General features: G+C 36.2%; 1 protein-coding gene across 2 annotated transcripts in view; it reads right to left on the bottom strand.

Moving 5' to 3' along the window:
• Positions 1-1530: 1530 nt before the first annotated feature.
• The window catches only part of VTA1 (vesicle trafficking 1), a 70501-nt gene continuing 53245 nt past the window's right edge, over positions 1531-18786 (bottom strand). The window contains exons 6-8 of one of the 2 annotated variants that reach the window (XM_061428147.1): positions 16881-17054; positions 9039-9119; positions 1531-2622 (exon numbers count right to left, since the gene is read on the bottom strand). In XM_061428147.1, coding sequence (XP_061284131.1) covers positions 2477-2622; positions 9039-9119; positions 16881-17054 — 401 coding nt within the window. In that variant the 3' untranslated portion in view covers positions 1531-2476. Of the gene's footprint in view, positions 2623-9038; positions 9120-16880; positions 17058-18786 lie in introns of both variants that reach the window. The other variant, XM_061428146.1, reaches the window with a different exon arrangement.

Here is an 18786-nt window from a genome sequence, read left to right as displayed (position 1 = left end):
TGGTGTTCTCTAGAGGGTTTATCACTGACTAATATGGAAGTTCCTAAAATGTGATTCTACCACTTTCAAATTCCTATTGTGATGCTGATGGGGCCCAGTGACCACACTTTAGGGGAATCTTCCTCCTAGACTCAATCTTTCCGATGGGAGTAGGGGTAGACTACTCAAACTTGAGGGGCCACCAGATTACCTAAAGTGCTTCTTTCAAATGCGACTGGTTGAATAGAATATATGGTATCTTTTTTTTTATTTCTTCCTATTAGAATACAACTTTGAGGCAGGGATTTTTTTTTTCTTTTTCTTGTTTTCTGCTGTTTCCTCACGCAAAGAATACCAGGCACATAGTAGCTGCTCAATAAATACATGCTGATTGACCAAATGAAAACTACTTAACCCTAGTGATATGTCAGAAAATTTCTTTCTCCTGTCAGGTTTTATATGCAGAATCACAAAGTTAAAAAACCTTTATAGATCAATCTCTTCCTGCAAGAAAGGATTTTAAAGTAATGGGCTGCAGAGACAACTGGGATTTCCTGATATTCAGGAAATTAATTATCAATTTACATTATCATTGCAACATTAATGTTAGTAACAATAAACATTTATGGAATGCTACTATTTGCTGAGTATTTCATGTGTAGTATTTCACTTTTCATATTGAACTCTAAGGTGGCTAGTGGTATCACCTCCATTTTACAGACAGGAGTTGCTATGACAAAGCCCACTTCTCTGTGGTTTTCATACATCTTCTCCTCTCCATGTGCTCTCCCAACTGGGAGCAACAGGGAGTGTGTGAAATGGGAGGTGACAGTTTTCTTCCCAGTGGCCAGACATGTTAGGATCGGAACTAAAATTTGCTGAGCTGTATTTTACATTTACCTTTTACAACATAAAAGATCATCCAAGTTATTTTTCTATTTCAATAAAGTTCCAAAGATCTATATCAGAACCCTGGAATTGCAGATGCAAATGTTGAACTCTACAAATGTTATAAGAATTTAGCTGTGAAAGATATGAAAACAGTTTTCAGGAGGCTTGTTTTTGGGGGCTTGTTTTTATAATAATTTAAAACTGTTTATTCTGCATATTCATTCTATCAAACTCTATACAATAGCACTATACTTATGCAAAGAAAAACAGAAAGACATTATGAGTTAATGATTCATTTTCTTCCAAATAGATTGTTAGAACAGGGGTCAGCAAACTTTTCCATAAAGGAGCAAGTAGTATGTATTTTAGACTGGCAGGCTGTATAATTCTGCAGTCATGGAAAGAAACCAAGCACAAAACATAAATAGATATAATTCAGTTTCAATAAAACTTTATTTATACAAGTGGCCAGCCCACAGACCACAGTTTGCTGACCCCTATGTTAAAAGATTTCAAATATTAGTGCAATGAATGAAATATATCAGATAAATTTCAGGTAAATCTGCCAAATTTCTCTCATTTTAAAAATGGTCTGACTTTTAAAATGTGACAATTTCAGCATGCAAAAATGATACCTGGCTCTGCAATAAGCCAAACTAGTTAAAAGAAACCTTGTATTTATTTTTTACACAGCACAAATGCAGGTGACACAGTAAGTTCATAATTCCCCACAAAAAACTTATAAACTCAACAATTGAGAATCATGTTCTTATAATCTGCATCATTCATAGCTATACACTCTATGGAATCCATTCCATAGCAGCAGAGAACCTTAACTCAAAAGCACCAAGTTTCCAGGCATTACTACAAACATCTTGTTTTCATTCTCTAATACATGCAGTCAAACTGCCTAGGAAGCAAATACCAATTCACCTTAAATGTCAATGGGTAAGGGAAAACAGTTAAGCAACCAACATTATTCTTACATCTAGAACTGATGCTACCTCTTTACTTCATTATTTTTTCCTTTCATGAACATTTTACTTTTTAGCATAGCTCCATTTGAGTATAAATTGAAATTTGAATATAATCTCTTTCAGATTCATCTAACAGTTTAGAACATCCATATGTTTAATTAATCCTGAGGAAAACAGAAACATGATCTCTAATCTAGAATATTCTGGCAGTCTTTATTAAAAGTTAAGTTCAGAATTTTATAGCAAAGTGATTATGGTCGGTTTGTTCAAATTATAGATTATAAGATTCCTTCATTTATTTAGATTAAGATACAAAGCTAATTCCCAATACATTTTATAGAAGTGTTTTCATGTTTTGAACAAGCAGGGTTCAGTGGGCATTTATAGGACCTTGCTCACATTAGAGAGCTATACACTCAGAGACTATTGGATCCACTAAATGGACAATGAAAACTGGTTGAGGCTGCTGATGAATACTTCAATAGGAATCTGATACACAGACACAGATTTCATTGTTAAAGTCAATGGAACTGAAGTCTTCCTTAAAACTGTGCTCCTGATAGGCTGAAGATAGAGTAGTGGACTGTTAGTTCTTTAAGCCAAAAATGCATGGATGTTGTACAAAGGCTTCATTCTCTGCCTGTAGTCAGTAACTTGAGGGCCTTCTGCAGATTCTGCACTGCAGTGCTGACATCTTCATACTGCAAAGCACTGCCAGCATACTTGCAGTATTTCTGAGCCCTAGCAAAGTCCTCTGGTGTTAGTCGGATATCTCCTAAGAGAAAAACAGAGTAATGAAAATATTTGTAAAGAATATAAAAAGTGTTATTTAGGTTAGGTAAATGCTTATACTCAAGATTACAGAAAATGTTTAAGTTTATATAAAAATATGAAGGTCTTTCCCCAACCCTTAGTTGTATCTGAATAAATTTTCTTTATGCTTTTAAAAACAAGGAAAGCAGCTTTGGTATTTACGTCAGAATTGCTGAGACTCTCTTTTTCTGGAACAATACACACAGTCTAAGACATTCAAACCTCATTTGAACTAGAATATACATATGAATAAAAAATTAAGCAACAAACTTTATGCAAATATTACATACATTATCTAAATTTTTTAAAGCATGTAAAGGGTTAAGGATTAACTAAAACATACCATTAAACTACACAATCAAACTTCAACAATCCTTATTAGTTCTTTGTTTAAAACTGATTCTCATCAGGCTTTCTATCTACACATATGTTTAACATGGATAGACCCAGCCAAACAATTTGGGTGAAAAAAAAATCATACTGAAAATATTTAATCTAAGATTTAGATTTGAATATATATTTCTAAAAGTGAAATTAAAAACTGACTTTGTGTCTTATCTTTGGAAATAAATAGCATTCTCTTTAGAAATTTTTATGAGGACTCTTAAGAACTGATCAGAAGGTTGGGGGTACAGAATAAAGAAAAGATAATATATTTTGATTCCCTTTCTAAATGAACATATATAAATATAATTGCTTTTCTTTTAGTTGCTTTTAATTTTGCCAGAAAATAAAGCATAAAATGAAAACTTTGGCATTTGAAGTCCTACTTCAAAGTATGTAGCAATTCTAGGTACTCTGATACTAAATTCTTATCCAAATTAATATTTTCTAAAATTTTCAAAAAAGAATGCTGAAGTAATGTATCCTAAAGTTTCTAACCCAGTTTTCAGGCACTTGTAAGTGTTGAATAACTTCAATGAATGACTATAAAAAAGCCATATTTACTTTATTTCCCACTTAAAAAAATATTAAGTTCACATAGAATTAAACATTAAATTTAAGATTTTAAAATAATGTACTTATATATCTACATACAGTAATTAGACCAGTGTGCTACATATACAAAGCCTCCAAATACTTGTTGAGTATTAAAGATTACAATCATAGTTGGTCCTCACTGTTGTGAATCACAGATTGTTGTTGTTGCTCAGTCGCTAAGTCGTGTCTGACTCTTTGCAACTCCATGAACTGCAACATGCCAGGCTTCCTGTCCTTCAATACCTTCGGGAGTTTGCTCAAACTCATGTCCATTGAGTCAATGATGCCGTCCATCTCATCTCTGTCACCTGCTTCTCTTCCTGCCCTCAATCTTTCCCAGCATTAGGGTCTTTTTCAATGAGTCAGCTCTTCGCATCAGGTGACCAAAATACTGGAGCTTCAGCTTCAGTCCTTCCAATGAATATTCAGGATTGATTTCCTTTAGGACTGACTGGTTAGATCTCCTTGCAGTCCAGTGGACTCTCAGGAGTCTTCTCCAGCACAACAATTGGAAAGTGTTAATTCTTTGGAGATTAGCCTCTTTTATAATCTAACTCTTGCATCTGTACCTCAAAATCACTGTGGATAGGGACTGCAGCCATAAAACTAAAAAATGCTTGCTCCTTGGAAGGAAAGCTATGATCAACCTAGACAGTGTATTAAAAAAGCAGACCAAAAAAAAAAAAGCAGAGCCATCAGTTTGTGAACAAAGGTCCATATAGTCAAAACTATGGTTTTTCCAGTAGTTATGTATGGATGTGAGAGTTGGTCCATAAAGGTTGAGTGCTGAAGAATTGATGCTTTCAAACTGTGGTGCTGGAGAAGACTCTTGAGTGTCCCTTGGACTGCAAGGAGATCAAACCAATCAATTCTAAAGGAAATCAACTCTGAATATTCACTGGAAGGACTGACGCTATAGGTGATGCTCCAATCTTTTGGCCACTGGATGAGAAGAGCTGACTCACTGGAAAGGACCTTGATGCTGGGAAAGATTGAAGGCAAAGGAGAAGGGGTTGGCAGAGGAAGAGATGGTTAGATATCATCACTGATGAATAGACATGATTTTGAGCAAACTCTGGGAGACAGTGAAGGACCGGGAAACCTGGCGTGCTGCAGTCCACGGGGCTGAAAACAGTCAAACATGACTTAATGAGTGAACAACAGTCCTCTGTCAAGATCAGATAAGTCAACCTTGGAAAGGCATAGTTTTATCAATTGGGGATACAGGGATTTCTCTTTAAACCAAATAATGATTTTGTTTTCTCTAGGTTATTTCCCTAACTCCAAATGATAATCTTATACCATTGTTTCTTGATTTATAAGTTTTTCACTTCAGTTCAGTCACTCAGTCGTGTTTGACTCTTTGTAAGCACATGGACTGCAGCACACCAGGCTTCCTTGTACATCACCAACTCCTGGAGTTGACTCAAACTCATGTCCACTGAGTCGGTGATGCCATCCAACCATCTCATCCTCTGTCCTTCCTTTCTCCTCCAGCCTTCTATCTTGCCCAGCATCAGGGTCTTTTCCAATGAGTCAGTTCTTTGCATTAGGTGGCCAAAGTATTGGAACTTCAGCATCAGTCCTTCCAATGAATATTCAGGACTGACTTCCTTTAGGATTGACTGGTTTGATCTCCTTGCAGTCCAAGGGACTCTCAAGTCTTCTCCAAAACCATAGTTCAAAAGCACCAATTCTTTGGACCTTTGTTGGCAAAGTAATGTCTCTACTTTTTAATAAGCTGTCTAGGTTGGTCACAGCTTTTCTTCCAAGGGGCAAGTGTCTTTTAATTTCATGGCTGCAGTCACCATCTGCAGTGATTTTTTGGAGCCTAAGAAAATAAAGTCTCTCACTGCTTCCATTGTTTCCCTATCTATTGCAATGAAGTGATGGGACCAGATGTCATGATCTTAGTTTTTTGAATGTTGAGTACTGAGCCAGTTTTTTCACTCTCCTCTTTCACTTTCATCAAGAGCTCTTTAGTTCCTCTTTGCATTCTGCCATAAGGTTGGTGTCATCTGCATATCTGAGGTTATTGATATTTCTGTAGGCAATCTTGATTCCAGCCTGAGCTTCATCCACCCTGGCACATCCTATGATATACTCTGCATATAAGTTATATAAACAGAGTGACAACATACAGCCTTGATGTATTCCTTTCCCAATTTGGAACCAGTTTGTTGTTCTGTGTCCAGTTTTTCCTATTGCTTCTTGATCTGCATACAGACTTCTCAGGAGGCAGGAAAGGTGGTCTGCTATTCCCATCTCTTAAAGAATTTTCCAGTTTGTTGTGATCCAAACAGTCAAAGGCTTTGGTAGTCAACGAAGCAGAAGTAGATGTTTTTCTGGAATTCTCTTGCTTCTTCTATGATCTAGTGGATGTTGGCAATTTGATTTCTGGTTCCTCTGCCTTTTCTAAATCCAGCTTGAACATCTGGAAGTTCTTGGTTCATGAACTGTTGAAACCTAGCTTGGAGAATTTAGAGCATTACCTTGCTAGCGTGTGACATGAGTGCAATTGTGTGGCAGTTTGAGCATTCTTTGGCATTGCCTTTCTTTGGGATTGGAATGAAAACTGACCTTTTCCAGTCCTGTGGCCACTGGTGAGTTTTCCAAATTTGCTGGCATATTGAGTGCAGCACTTTCACAGCATCATCCTTTAAGATTTGAAATAGCTCAGCTGGAATTCCATCATCTCCACTAGCTTTGTTCATAGTGATGCTTGCTCAGGCCCACTTGACTTCACATTCCAGGATGTCTAGCTCTAGTGAGTGATGATACCACTGTGGTTATCTTGGTCATGAAGATCTTTTTTTGCGTAGTTCTTTTCATGTATTCTTGCCACGTCTTACTATCTTCTGCTTCTGTTAGGGCCACATCGTTTCTGTCCTTTATTGTGCCCATCTTTGCATGAAATGTTCCCCTGGTATCTTTACTTTTTCTTGAAGAGATCTCTAGTCTTTCCCATTCTTTTGTTTTCTTTTCATTGATCACTTAGGAAGGTTTTCTTATCTCTCCTTGTTATTCTTTGGAACTCTGGATTCAGATGTGTATCTTTCCTTTTCTCCTTTGCCTTTTGCATCTCTTCTTTTCTCAGCTATTTGTAAGGCCTCCTCTCTGCTATAAAAGGTAAAGGATTTAGCCACTTACACTCTTTCCTTCTTTCTTACCCTGTCTCCTCCTAAATTTATTATTTTTTTTTCAAATTGCTTAGTTGCTTACTTCTGTCTTCTCATTTCATCAACTCTAGAAAAAATTTCAACATTTTACTTTTGGACACTCCCCCTAAACAGAGCCTTCTTTTATTCCACCTTTCAACCTCTTGAAATACCTCTCTTTACCTTCAACTTGTCAGTGTTGATTCATATTCTGTCTTGAATAAAATACTGTTTGTGATAAGCCTATGCCATTTCAAGGAGAATGTTCTTTGTGTCCAAGTCAAACAAAATCCCTTTTCTTATATTTCATAATTCTATTATTGTTCAAAATCATGGCATATTTCAGTTTGCTTCTTACTTGAAATTTCTTGTACAATTTAAAATGTTTTCTTGGATATTTTCGTTCTTCTTGGCAGACAAATTCTATGGCTTCTTATCCATTTCTTTCACATTCTATAGCTTTTTATTGTATATATTGCATGGAATCCACTTCAGTTTTCTTAAAAGAGGGGGGGATTTGGTTTTCTAATTTTAGAGCAACTGCTTTTCAAGCCTATGGAAAAGCTGTGAATGGAATTTTTCCTGTTAGGTGACGTAAGATTAATTCCACCATTTCTTCTATCTCATATTTCTTTTCTTGGTTATCACTCTTCTCTTGATGGAGTATATCCTCTGGTAACTTCTTTAGAAATGGTATGTGGTAGGTGAAACTTCAGAATCCTTACATATTTAACAATATTTATTCTGCATTCATACCTGACAGTTTGGTTGGGTAAGATGGCAGACTTAGCATATGTAATTTTTTCTTCTGAAACCATATTAAAATGATAAGGTAAAACAAAAGGAAATAAATCCTAAAATGGAAGGAAAAGCAGTGAAGTCAAAGAGTGTAAAAACTGGAACAGGTAACTGACGAGATTTAAAGAAATTTCTAGAAAACTAGAAATTAAATGGAGGTATGCCGTTAAATGGCCTTCCCTGATGGTTCAGACAGTAAAGAATCTGCCTGTAATGCAGAAGACTTGGGTTTGATCCTTATGTCAGGAAGATCACCTGGAGAAGGGAATGACAACCCATTTCAGTACCCTCGCCTGGAGAATTCCATGGACAGAGGAGACTGGTGGGCTACAGTCCATGGAGTTGCAAACAGTCACACACAACTGAGTGGCTAACACACATGCTGTTAGATAAGAGTGGAAAAACATTCCAACTCAAAATATGTTTATAGGAGGCCTTTATGTGGAGCTTACCTAGAGAAACTTCAGAGATGGTCTAGCTATATGAGGAGTGGGGTTAGGGGTCTTTACTCCATCAGTCTCACCTTCCTCACTCTATCAGCCTCTGCATACGTGCGCAACCTTAGCCCTACTGCATTCCCATCTCTCACATGACACTCTAGGTTAAAAACATAGAGAATGTCTCTCTAAAATCATGGAATTGACCTCCTAGATGGAGCTAGGACTGACAAGGTATGTGCGGTACACCCCTTGCCATTCCCCTCCAAGAAAAAAATCTTTTCATCCATGGCTGAGATGCAGGAGGAAGCTGAATAGCCTGTTTTCACAAGCGAGAACAGAAAAATGAAGTGGGAAAACAGACCTGCAGACATAACATCAGGGGAAATTCAATGACAGCTACTGAAAGTAACCAATCAAGGTCTTCATCTTACATATAAAAGGACTAATCTCATCAGACATATGAAGAAAATTCTGAAAAAGACTAAATTAAACAAAGAGAACACCCGAGTTGTTTTGTTTCTTTCCAGAAAAGCTAGAAAGATTGGAATTAATAAACTCATCACTTAGCCTATGAACCAATCAGTCAAAATAACAATCCTCAGAGACTTCTATCTTCAACTATAGTTAGTTTCTCTCTTCTTAGATAATCTACTAACTCAGTGCAGGTAAAGAAGATTGTAATCAAATCACGAGGTAATCTTGAACTAAACTAGCAGAAGCTTCCACAATAGCTTTGGTTACATGTTTGTACCACTATATCCAGCAGTACATAAAAAAAGGAATTGTTTAAAAAAAAAAAGGCGGTGGGGAATGCCTCTGGATTTAAATATTTTTGATCTAAGAAATAATCTTGGTTTATTGGAGAATTTGGTGAATAAAGACATTTAAAGAAGTGTATTTCAAATTACCCAGACATTCAAATATAGTCATCCCAAGATAAAAGCACAAAACAATGACCCCAAATAGGAGATACACTATACCTCATAAAATAGCTGACTTACCCTGGGAAACTGTACTGAAGAGTGCAGGATCAATGGCCGGAATAGTCTGTGGAGTAGGCTGGATAGTGTTACTTGTTACACCTGCAAATCAGAAAACCACAAATGAGTACAGAAGTGTTACACCCTCAATCCTCTTAATTATATATTAGGAAAGCACTCAGAGGATCATGGAAGAATCTCATTACTTCACTTCATTACTTTCCTGAAATCTCAATGAACTGTAATTTGATATACATCTTATTTGATGTTGGAGGCTGGTATAGGAAATATGCAGAAAAATATATTTTGAGCATTTACATAGATGTGTTATGAGGCAATATATATTCTTATTATATATTTTGCATTTTCTATCACATCTACTTCTTAAAGGTGCTTCTCAATAAAGCTTACCATATATCTGTAGAAGTAACAGATTCTCTTCCTACCTTTTAATTTCTTAAATAATTGAATAATTTTGAGGACAAGATAGGATATAATTATGATTTAGTTTAACTTATGGAATGAGTCCCATTTCATCTCTGTCAATGAAATTTAAAAATTATATATTCCAATTTTCCAGTTTATATGTTTTTAAGACAATATTTTACACACCAAAGAAGCAATTAGTTATGACTTCCTATTAGAACTTGTCATGACTATCATATTCAGTGGATAACTAGCATTCTTGATTAATGCTAAGTAATATACTAAAGACTATTAATCATCTAAAAAATTAGCATAAACTGTTGAAACTTCCAAAGAGTTTCAATTAACAAAAATTATTCAATTAACAAGATGATTCAATCAACAAGAAAGCAAATGAAGAAGAAAAGCTGATTACTCTCAATCAACAGACTCAAAGGAAAAGCAGGACTCTTCTGCCCCAGGCTAAGAGGTTCAATCTGAATAGGCAATGTGTAGTAGGGGCTTCCCAGGTGGCTCAGTAGTAAAGAATCTGCCAAGCAGCAGATGAGAGTTCAATCCCTGGGTTGGGAAGATCCCTGGGAGAAGGAAATGACAACCCACTCCAGTATTCTTGCCTGGAAAATTCCATGGACGGAGGAGCCTGGCTTGCTATAATCCACGGGGTTGCAACAATCAGACTATAACTTAGTGACTAAACAGCAGTAGTGTGAAGTAGGAAAGACCCAAGGACAACAAGAAAGGAGCGAGAGAGAGAGTGAAAACCAACTGGGGAGTTTTTAGGGGCAATGAGAGTCTAGAGCTATGGTTTGACTTAAGTTCTCAAACATATTCTGCAGGTACGAATTTTACTTGAAGGACTTCTTGACTTTGAAGGACCTTATTATTTCCCACGAAAAGAGTTAGACTGAGCGACTGATCTGATCTGATCTGATTATTTCCCACCCAAAGGAAAAACAGTTTAAATATATACTGTTTTATATCATTCAATTTTGTTTTGGCAAACTAGTTTCACTTTCACAGCCTTGGTGCTATTTTTATTAAGTCATACCAATCTTGCTTTTAAACTAAAAACGGAACAAAAATTTCCAAAGGGGTATGGATGAAAAGTACAAATTTTAAGTAGTCAAAAAACAAACAAATAAACAAACAAACCCCGAAAAAAGGGTGGAAAAAAGTGAAAAGCTTACCTCTCATTCTATTCCACTTGAGGGCTATCACTAGTTTCTAGGGCATCCTTCTAGTCACACAAAAATATGCGTGTTTTCAGATCAGTGTATGTATGTAATAATAAAGAAATGTACTTTGCTAAGAAATCTGTGTTCTTGCCTAAATCAAAATCTCTGGTCAAACTCCTCACTCTGTGGAGAAGGCATACTTCAGCATATGTGTTATTAATATATTAAGATTTTGCTAATGGTAATATGTCTGCATACTGTACTGTTCTGTGCATTTTTCACGTAATATGCCTTAGCAATAATTCCAGATTAAAATATATAAATCTGCCTTGTTCTTTTTAATGGGTATATATAGTGGTGTTCTATTACATACATGAACACACATTTTATAATGCTATCCATCACTGAGGACATTTAGGTTGTTTCCAATCTTCTGCTATAGCTAATACTAGCAAACAATCTTATACAGTGTATACATATATATGTATGAATTTATTTATAGGAAAAATTATATAATTGCAAAGTCAAGAGACATACAAGTTTAAATTGACCAATTCAACAACTATGTTTTGCTTGATTTAAAAAATGCTAACAAAATATGTATATGTGTGTGTGCATAGTAGCTCAGTCCTGTTCAACTCTTTTCAGCCCCAGGGACTCTAGCCCACCAGGCTCCTCTGTCCATGGAATTTTCCAGGCAAGAATACTGGAGTGGGTTGCCACTTCCTCCTCCATGGGATCTTCCTGACCCAGGGATCAAACCCATGTCTCCTGGGTCTCCTGCACTGACAGGGTGATTCTTTACCACTGTGCCACCTGGGAAGGCCTAAGAAAATTTATTAAGTTATAAACATATGACATAATTCTCCCATAAGACTTGAACTTTCAAAGGCAAATAATTACACAAAATAATTTTTTTTTTTAACTTAGAATGCAAGATTCGACAGGGCTCTTTAGAAACTACCTAGTGAAGTCCAGGCAGTTGAAGCAGCTGAGCATAAAAACAAAGGTAGGTGACTACATATATTTTTCACACAGATTTTAAGGAAAAAAAGAGTAAGTTGACAACTCTTCACATATAATCTAGATATCAATGTCACTTCTTACTAAGTAATTTGTGTTTCTGAGTATATTAAAATCCTCCTAACAAACCTCTTTCTCTATGGAGAAGGCAAAGTTTCCTTGGTCAGTATCCTGCATTAATTTTTAAATGCTTCCTTGCACATCTCCAGATTATTAAGTAGGCAATATTACTTAACAAGAACAAAAGAGAATTTACAGAGATAATCTATTATGTATTATGTGTGTGTGTGTTAAGCTGCTTCAGTCATATCCGACTCTTTGTGACTCCATGGACTGTAGACTGCCAGGCTTGTCTGTCCGTGGGATTCTCCAGATAAGAACACTGGAGTTGGTTGCCATTTCCTCCTCCAGGGGATTTTCTGGACGCTGGGATCGAACCTGTGTCTCTTATGTCTCCTGCATTGGCATGTGGGTTTTATACCACTAGCGTCACCTGGGAAGACCATTATGTATTATAATAAAATTTTATTTGAGTGATACGAAAAAAAGAAAACCCCACAAATAGTCTGCATTTATTAAGAACTCTGATCAGAGTCATTCAACCAAAGCTTGAACTGACAGTATAGGCTGCTCAACAAGTCTTACGCAGCAGTGAGAAAACACAGCTTCTCATCTGTCTCCATGTATAGGGACCAAGGCCTATGTTCTTGGCAGTTACCATGACATGTTCCTGTGGGGGCCTAGCAGAGGCTCAACTAAGTGTATAAACACCAGTTAAATTAGTAAGAATGGTTTTTAGTTTATGTTAATTTATTTTTTTAAAATGCCCTAAGCTACTTATTTTTCCTTCTTACCTCAATTTGTAAAGGTTTCATTTGTTATTTTGCAAACTGGTTGTAGCCTGTTATACTACAATATGTTGGAGTGATGTCACCATAAAAACAATCCTAGGGAAGGCAGAAGTGTGTTGGAAATTTCTATCACTTGACAAAAAGGAAATGTTAACAAGTAACTTCTGGCTAATTTTTTTTAGCAGATGGTTTTTACACAGCCTATTTGATGAGTTTATATACACTTAAAAATTAAATACTTTATGACTTCTAATTAAGTACTAAATTGTTCTCCTGACTGCATGGTGTAGGAATTCTAGAAAAAGAGAAATGAGTGTTGGTAAGAAAACTTGAGAAGATGATGCAAGAAGTATAATTAAACAAAACCCTGAATGGCATTAACATTTGAAGAGGCAGTGAAAGAGAAAGACATGGTAACTACGAGGAACACTGTAAGCAAATGCAGGAACAGTGGGTTGAGTAAACTTCAGAATAATCATGGAAAATAGTGCTGACAGAAACAGTCAGGCCAGAATACAAAACACTGTGAAGGCTGGACAGCAGAGCTCAAATGCAGTCCTTTTGTCACTTAAAAGAACAACAATAAAAGAGCTAAGTTTTTGATCTAGATATGAGGTGAGCTGCCTTTATAAGGTTTGCATTAATTCTAAACTAATTTTTCATCTATTTAGACTTACTACTGAGATGTTCTTCCTCGATATTTACAGACTGTAGAAAGCGTATTTCAAGAGAAGGAAAAAACGGTAGGCTGTATGACCTCTATCTGATAGAACACAGCGGTAAAAGCACAAAGAACCAAACACTTGGCTGTTTAATCACTAAACCCGCCCTCCTTGCACCCTCTTTGCTTTTCTGTGGAAGAACTAAACACTGTATATTAGTACATACTATTCTTTGCAGCTATCTTAAGGATTTCCCTTTGATAAAAGTACATCCTGGACCTTTATATGAGAGAAAGTAAATCATTCTTGAAGTGAGTAAGAAGGGAAACATCTGCTATATTTATAAACTGACAATGTTATTTCATTTTCTATTGGGTAACCATGAACTAATTTTTTAAAACTGTTTTAAATGTAATAGAAAAATTTGCCAGCAAACAGGTTATTTCCATATCTAAGCCAATCTTAAGGAGAAAAATATTATGAGAAATGTAGGTTTTAATCTGATAGAACTTTAGTTTTTCAGAGGAAGGGAAATAGAAGGGAGGTGACAAAAACATGAAATCCGAAAGACTTGGGTTCCAATTCTAGGACTGTCACTTATTAGCTATGCTAGTATGTATATTTTTTCAGGATAATGGCTTTTCTTTAGTTTGAAAATTAGGGATACCACTATCTAATATAGTTCTGTTAGCGTAAGTTTATGAAATAGCCACAATAACTATTTAAGTCTGTAAGAACATATACCTGATGCCTTAAAGCAATTCTAAGATTTTCAATTTTATGCCTCATGCTAAAGAACATAAGTGGGGAAAAAAAAATAAGGCTAATGCCACATTTAAATGGATCGAAATGAACTATTTATGCCAGAAAACTTCCTAAAATAAACAGAAGACTACTTCTTGATATCTATCTTTATGTCTGGATATTCTAAGCAGGAGTCTGTTAGTTTGAATATATGAAATTCATGTTCTATCACCTCCGTTGTACAAAAACAGACACAGAGTTTGTGTCTGTTCTGTCCTATGAACCATTGTCATATGGTTCAACCTGTTACAACCCTCCTACTAGAAGTATACTTTCCATCTCATATGTTTGATTATAGACATCCTGTAAATATGTAAAAATGGCAACCCACTCCAGTATTCTTGCCTAGGAAACCCCATGGACAAAGTCTGAGCCTGGTGGGTGACAGTCCATGGGGTCGCAAAGAGTCGGACAAGACTTAGCAGCGGAGCACACAATGTAAATATATGCATATATGCCTCTACCATAACTCTGCCCTAAGACACACTGAGCAACAATACCCTTAGTCAATCTTTTTGTAAGGTCAATGCCTTATCCACAACTCTGACACTTGTCCTGATTCACAAAATAATTTTAAGTGTTCATTAACTTGCTATTAAATATCCTTTCTTTGGCACACAAATAGGAAGGAAGGTTATAAAAAAAGGAAGCTAATTTGCTGAACACTGATTTTGTGTTAGACACAGTAATCAATTTTCATACTTTTTCCTGTTTAATAATTGAAACAACTATAAGAAGTATGATTAATTTCATTTTGAAAGAGGAAAAACCTAGAGAGAGAAAAGATGGTAACAGCAGAGTTTGTGGTCTAACAAGGAGTAGAAACTAGTAACAAATACTATGTGATTCCCAAGTGCATTTTATTTTCACTTTGTCCTTCTGTGAGGATGACTGTTGGAGGCTCTAGGTCAGTGTTTAAACTTACTAGTATATTCGAGCAGTATTTATCGAAGGCAAATACATCTAAGTATGTAGCTGGTTTTGCTTAGTTCATTCTACAATGGAAATACTGAACATTCCTGAGAGATAATAAAATATTTAAAACAATGTTCCATGAAATTTTACTTACAAAACTAATGCAAATTGGTCTATTAATGCCATTACATAGACCATAACGCAATGAAAAGTCAGGCAGGGTAAAATTTAGAGAATGATGATACAAAAGAGATCAGCATTAAAACAACCACGTTCATCAATATGCTTAAGACAAAAATGTTTGTGGTATTTATAGATGATACGAAGTTGAAAGTTTTAAAATAGAAGGGAAGAGAAAAATAGGAGGGAAGAAGACTAATCACACACCTACAGTGGTCAAAACAGAAAACTTAAATGTTGTTCAACTCATGCAAAATAACCTAAACGGTTTGGGTAAACAGAAGCTGAAAATCTGGAAGTCAATGAAGTAACGGTGAATAACAGAAATAGTAGAAAGCAAGGCTCAAAGGCAACTTTTATTCTATTAAACATTTTGAAATATATATTTTACTACCATAGATTACTCATAGACTGAGATAAAAGTAAAAGTTTAAAAACAATTTTTGGAAAAAAATTTTATTAAAGTTAAGCTTTATTTAAATTACGGTTTTAAACGCCCTTCTATTTGGAAGTACAGGTGATTCTCTGTCAACAATACAAGAAAACAAAGGAGTAGCTGTCTGCAACTTTAAACAATTTATCTACTGACACTGACTTATTCTTGGAAACTAGTTTTGTCAGATTATTTTTTTCTATGAAAACAAGGTATATAGTACTAATTTTGGAGAAGGCAATGGCACCCCACTCCAGTACTCTTGCCTGGAAAATCCCATGGATGGAGGAGCCTGGTAGGCTTCAGACCATGGGGTCGCGAAGAGTTGCACACGACTGAGTGACTTCACTTTCACTTTCCCCTTTCATGCATTGGAGAAGGAAATGGCAACCCACTCCAGTGTTCTTGCCTGGAGAATCCCAGGGACGGGGGAGTCTGGTGGGCCGTCGTCTATGGGGTCGCACAGAGTCAGACACGACTGAAGCGACTTAGCAGCAGCAGTACTAATTTATCCAAAGAGTAGATATCACTTTGGTGGTTTATTTTTAGACATGTTTGTAATATTAAACAAACAAACCTGAAACCCCTCCTTTCACTTGTCTGTGCTACTGAGATTCTGTGCCTCAAAGCCGGCTCCTTCACCAGTAATACCCATATTGAGGGTAGAGGCAGGGTCTTAGGGAAATGAGTCAAGAGAAAAATGGATCTTGTGATCATAGTAGGAGTCTGACTGACACTCCTATAAATAAGACCCACTCACTTCAGTGCTATTCTTGAACAGCGGTGAAAAGGAAAGAAAGGGAGGGGAAGAAAAAGAAAAGGGAAACACACACGAAAAGTACAGACACTATGAGGCCTGGTGGTGGTGGTACAAGTTGTATCTGACTCTTTTGCAACCCCATGGACTTAGCTCACCAGGCTCCTCTGTCCATGGGATTTCCTATACTGGAGTGGGTTGCCATTTCTCCACGGGATATCCCAAGCCAGGAATGGAACCTGGGTCTCCAGCTTGGCAGGCAGACTTTTTTACCACTGAGCCACCAGGGACACTATAGACATACAGACACTATAGACATAGACACTATACTTATTAATAAAATATATAGTAAATAGTAATCAATTACACATAAATATTCTGTCATTTTTAAAAAAATTAAAATACAACTAGTATTAAAATTTCAATGAACACAATATTGTAAAGCAAATATCTTTCAATTTAAAAAATATATAAATTAAAAAAACTTCAGTGAAAAGGATTCTTTTTGTGGGTTCAAGTGGAATTTAAAGACCACTTTGTGCTTTAGGACCATCATTATGAGGCAAAAATAAGATAAGAGGAGCAGTTGTTATTTATGAAAGGAAGAGTTCAAACCTGTTAAGTTTCAACTTCCTACCTGTGCTGTGAGGCACTTCTGCTGGGGTATTAGCTGGAGCGTGGGCACCGGGGGGAATCTGGATTCCAGTATAGCTGCTCGATGGCATGTTGCTTGGGTCATATGTGGAAGATGACGGCTGAAGTGGCTGAGTGGGCAGAGAGGTGGCTCCAGCATCTTCATTTTCCTCAACATCTACTATATGATATACATGAAATGTTAAACAAGGTCCAGACGGTTCTTGATTTATGGTTTTGTCTTTTTTTTAAAACGGTAGTGTAAAAGTGATATGGTTTTGGTAGAAACTATACTTTGAATTTTTATCTTTTCCCAGGCAGCGGTAAGTGGTATAGTATTCTCTTTGATGCTGGGCAGTGGGAGCCACAGCTCCCAGTCAGCCACGAGATCACAAAAGTAAATAACTGATACACTCACAACCATTCTCTTTTTCACTTTCAGTATACTAGTCAATAAATTACACGAGATACTCAACACTGTATTACAAAATAGACTTTGTGCTAGATGATTCTGCCCAGCTGTAGGTTAAGGTGGGCTGGGCTAAGCGATGATGTTCAGTAAGGTAGGTTATAAAATGCATTTCAAATCATAGTTATTTCAAATTTATGATGGGTTTATCAGGATATTACCCCATTGTAAGTTGAGGAAATCTGTATTTTGAAATAAGAATGCCAAATATTCTTCTGATATATGAACATGACAGACCTTCAAGTGCAATTCTATTTAATACAGTTGATACGCAGCTTCTCTTAAAATAATTGTTTTAACTTTTTCCTTTTCTTACAATACTTAGTTGTCCCTGGCAATATGAATAACATTTCTTTAAATTAATACTTTCCAACTCTGTAAGATCTATGCATATATTATATTTTTCTTAAAAGTAAATTCTTTAAACTCATTCTTAAAATTTATGGGAAAAAAAGGACTTTTCAGCAAAACATACCACATTTATGCTTTCCCTAAGAGCTCTATTTTCTGACAGCTGCCTTTTACTCAAGATTTATTGTTTACTAGCTATTAAATGATTACCTGTGTATTTGTCATTCAACAAATTAATCAACAAAAACAAAGGAATGAAATTTCACATTGAGCTGTCTATGTAGAAAGGAGTAATAAAGAGTTAGCCACTTTTGGGAATTTTACTAAGTGAACTTGTAGATGTTATACATACTAACATAATTTGTTCCCATATTAGAGAACTCTAACACAAACATCCTGGGAAGGAAAAAAACAAACAAACATAAAGACACTGGAGAGTGAACAAAGGACACTTAGAGAGTTTGGACAGACATGCACACTCTGCTATATTTAAAATGGATAACTAACAAGGACCTACTGTGTAGCACATGGAACTCTGCTCAATGTTACGTGGCAGCCAAGATGCAAGGGGAGTATGGCGGAGAAGGGACACATGTACATATATGGCTGAGACTCTTCCTTGTTCACATGAAATTATCACAACATTGTTAATGAGCTCCACCCCAATACAAAATAAAATGTTACCAAAAAAAAAAAAAAAGTTGGTAGAAATTAGAATGAAGATGAGCCTTGACAGAAGAAATCTCACCAGGGAAGGTTTGCTTTCATGTCGCTTTTCACCTGAGGGCACCCAAAAGTCTATGCAAAAAAAGGAGTTGCAGAGAAGTGAGCCTTGAAATGCTTGTATGAACCTCAACTAAATACCTATATGGCCCTTAAATTATGCAGGCAGACTCAGGGAAGGGTCTAAGGAGCCCTGAAGAAAGCAACAGCCTTAAAGCTGAAACAAAAGAGGGGCAGTTTAGGCAAGTTAATTGTCTGCTAGAACAAGAATCAAGACTTTGCAAAGGAAGATAATTGAATGCAGAGGAGCTACAAAGGTTATCAATAACAAAAATTAGAGATACGGGGGGAGGGGAGAGGATGAAAA

Source organism: Bos javanicus, chromosome 9 (assembly GCF_032452875.1).
Source record: "Bos javanicus breed banteng chromosome 9, ARS-OSU_banteng_1.0, whole genome shotgun sequence".
Taxonomy (NCBI): domain Eukaryota; kingdom Metazoa; phylum Chordata; class Mammalia; order Artiodactyla; family Bovidae; genus Bos; species Bos javanicus.
Note: the sequence above shows the minus strand (reverse complement) of the source record. Positions and strands in the feature narration are given on the sequence as shown.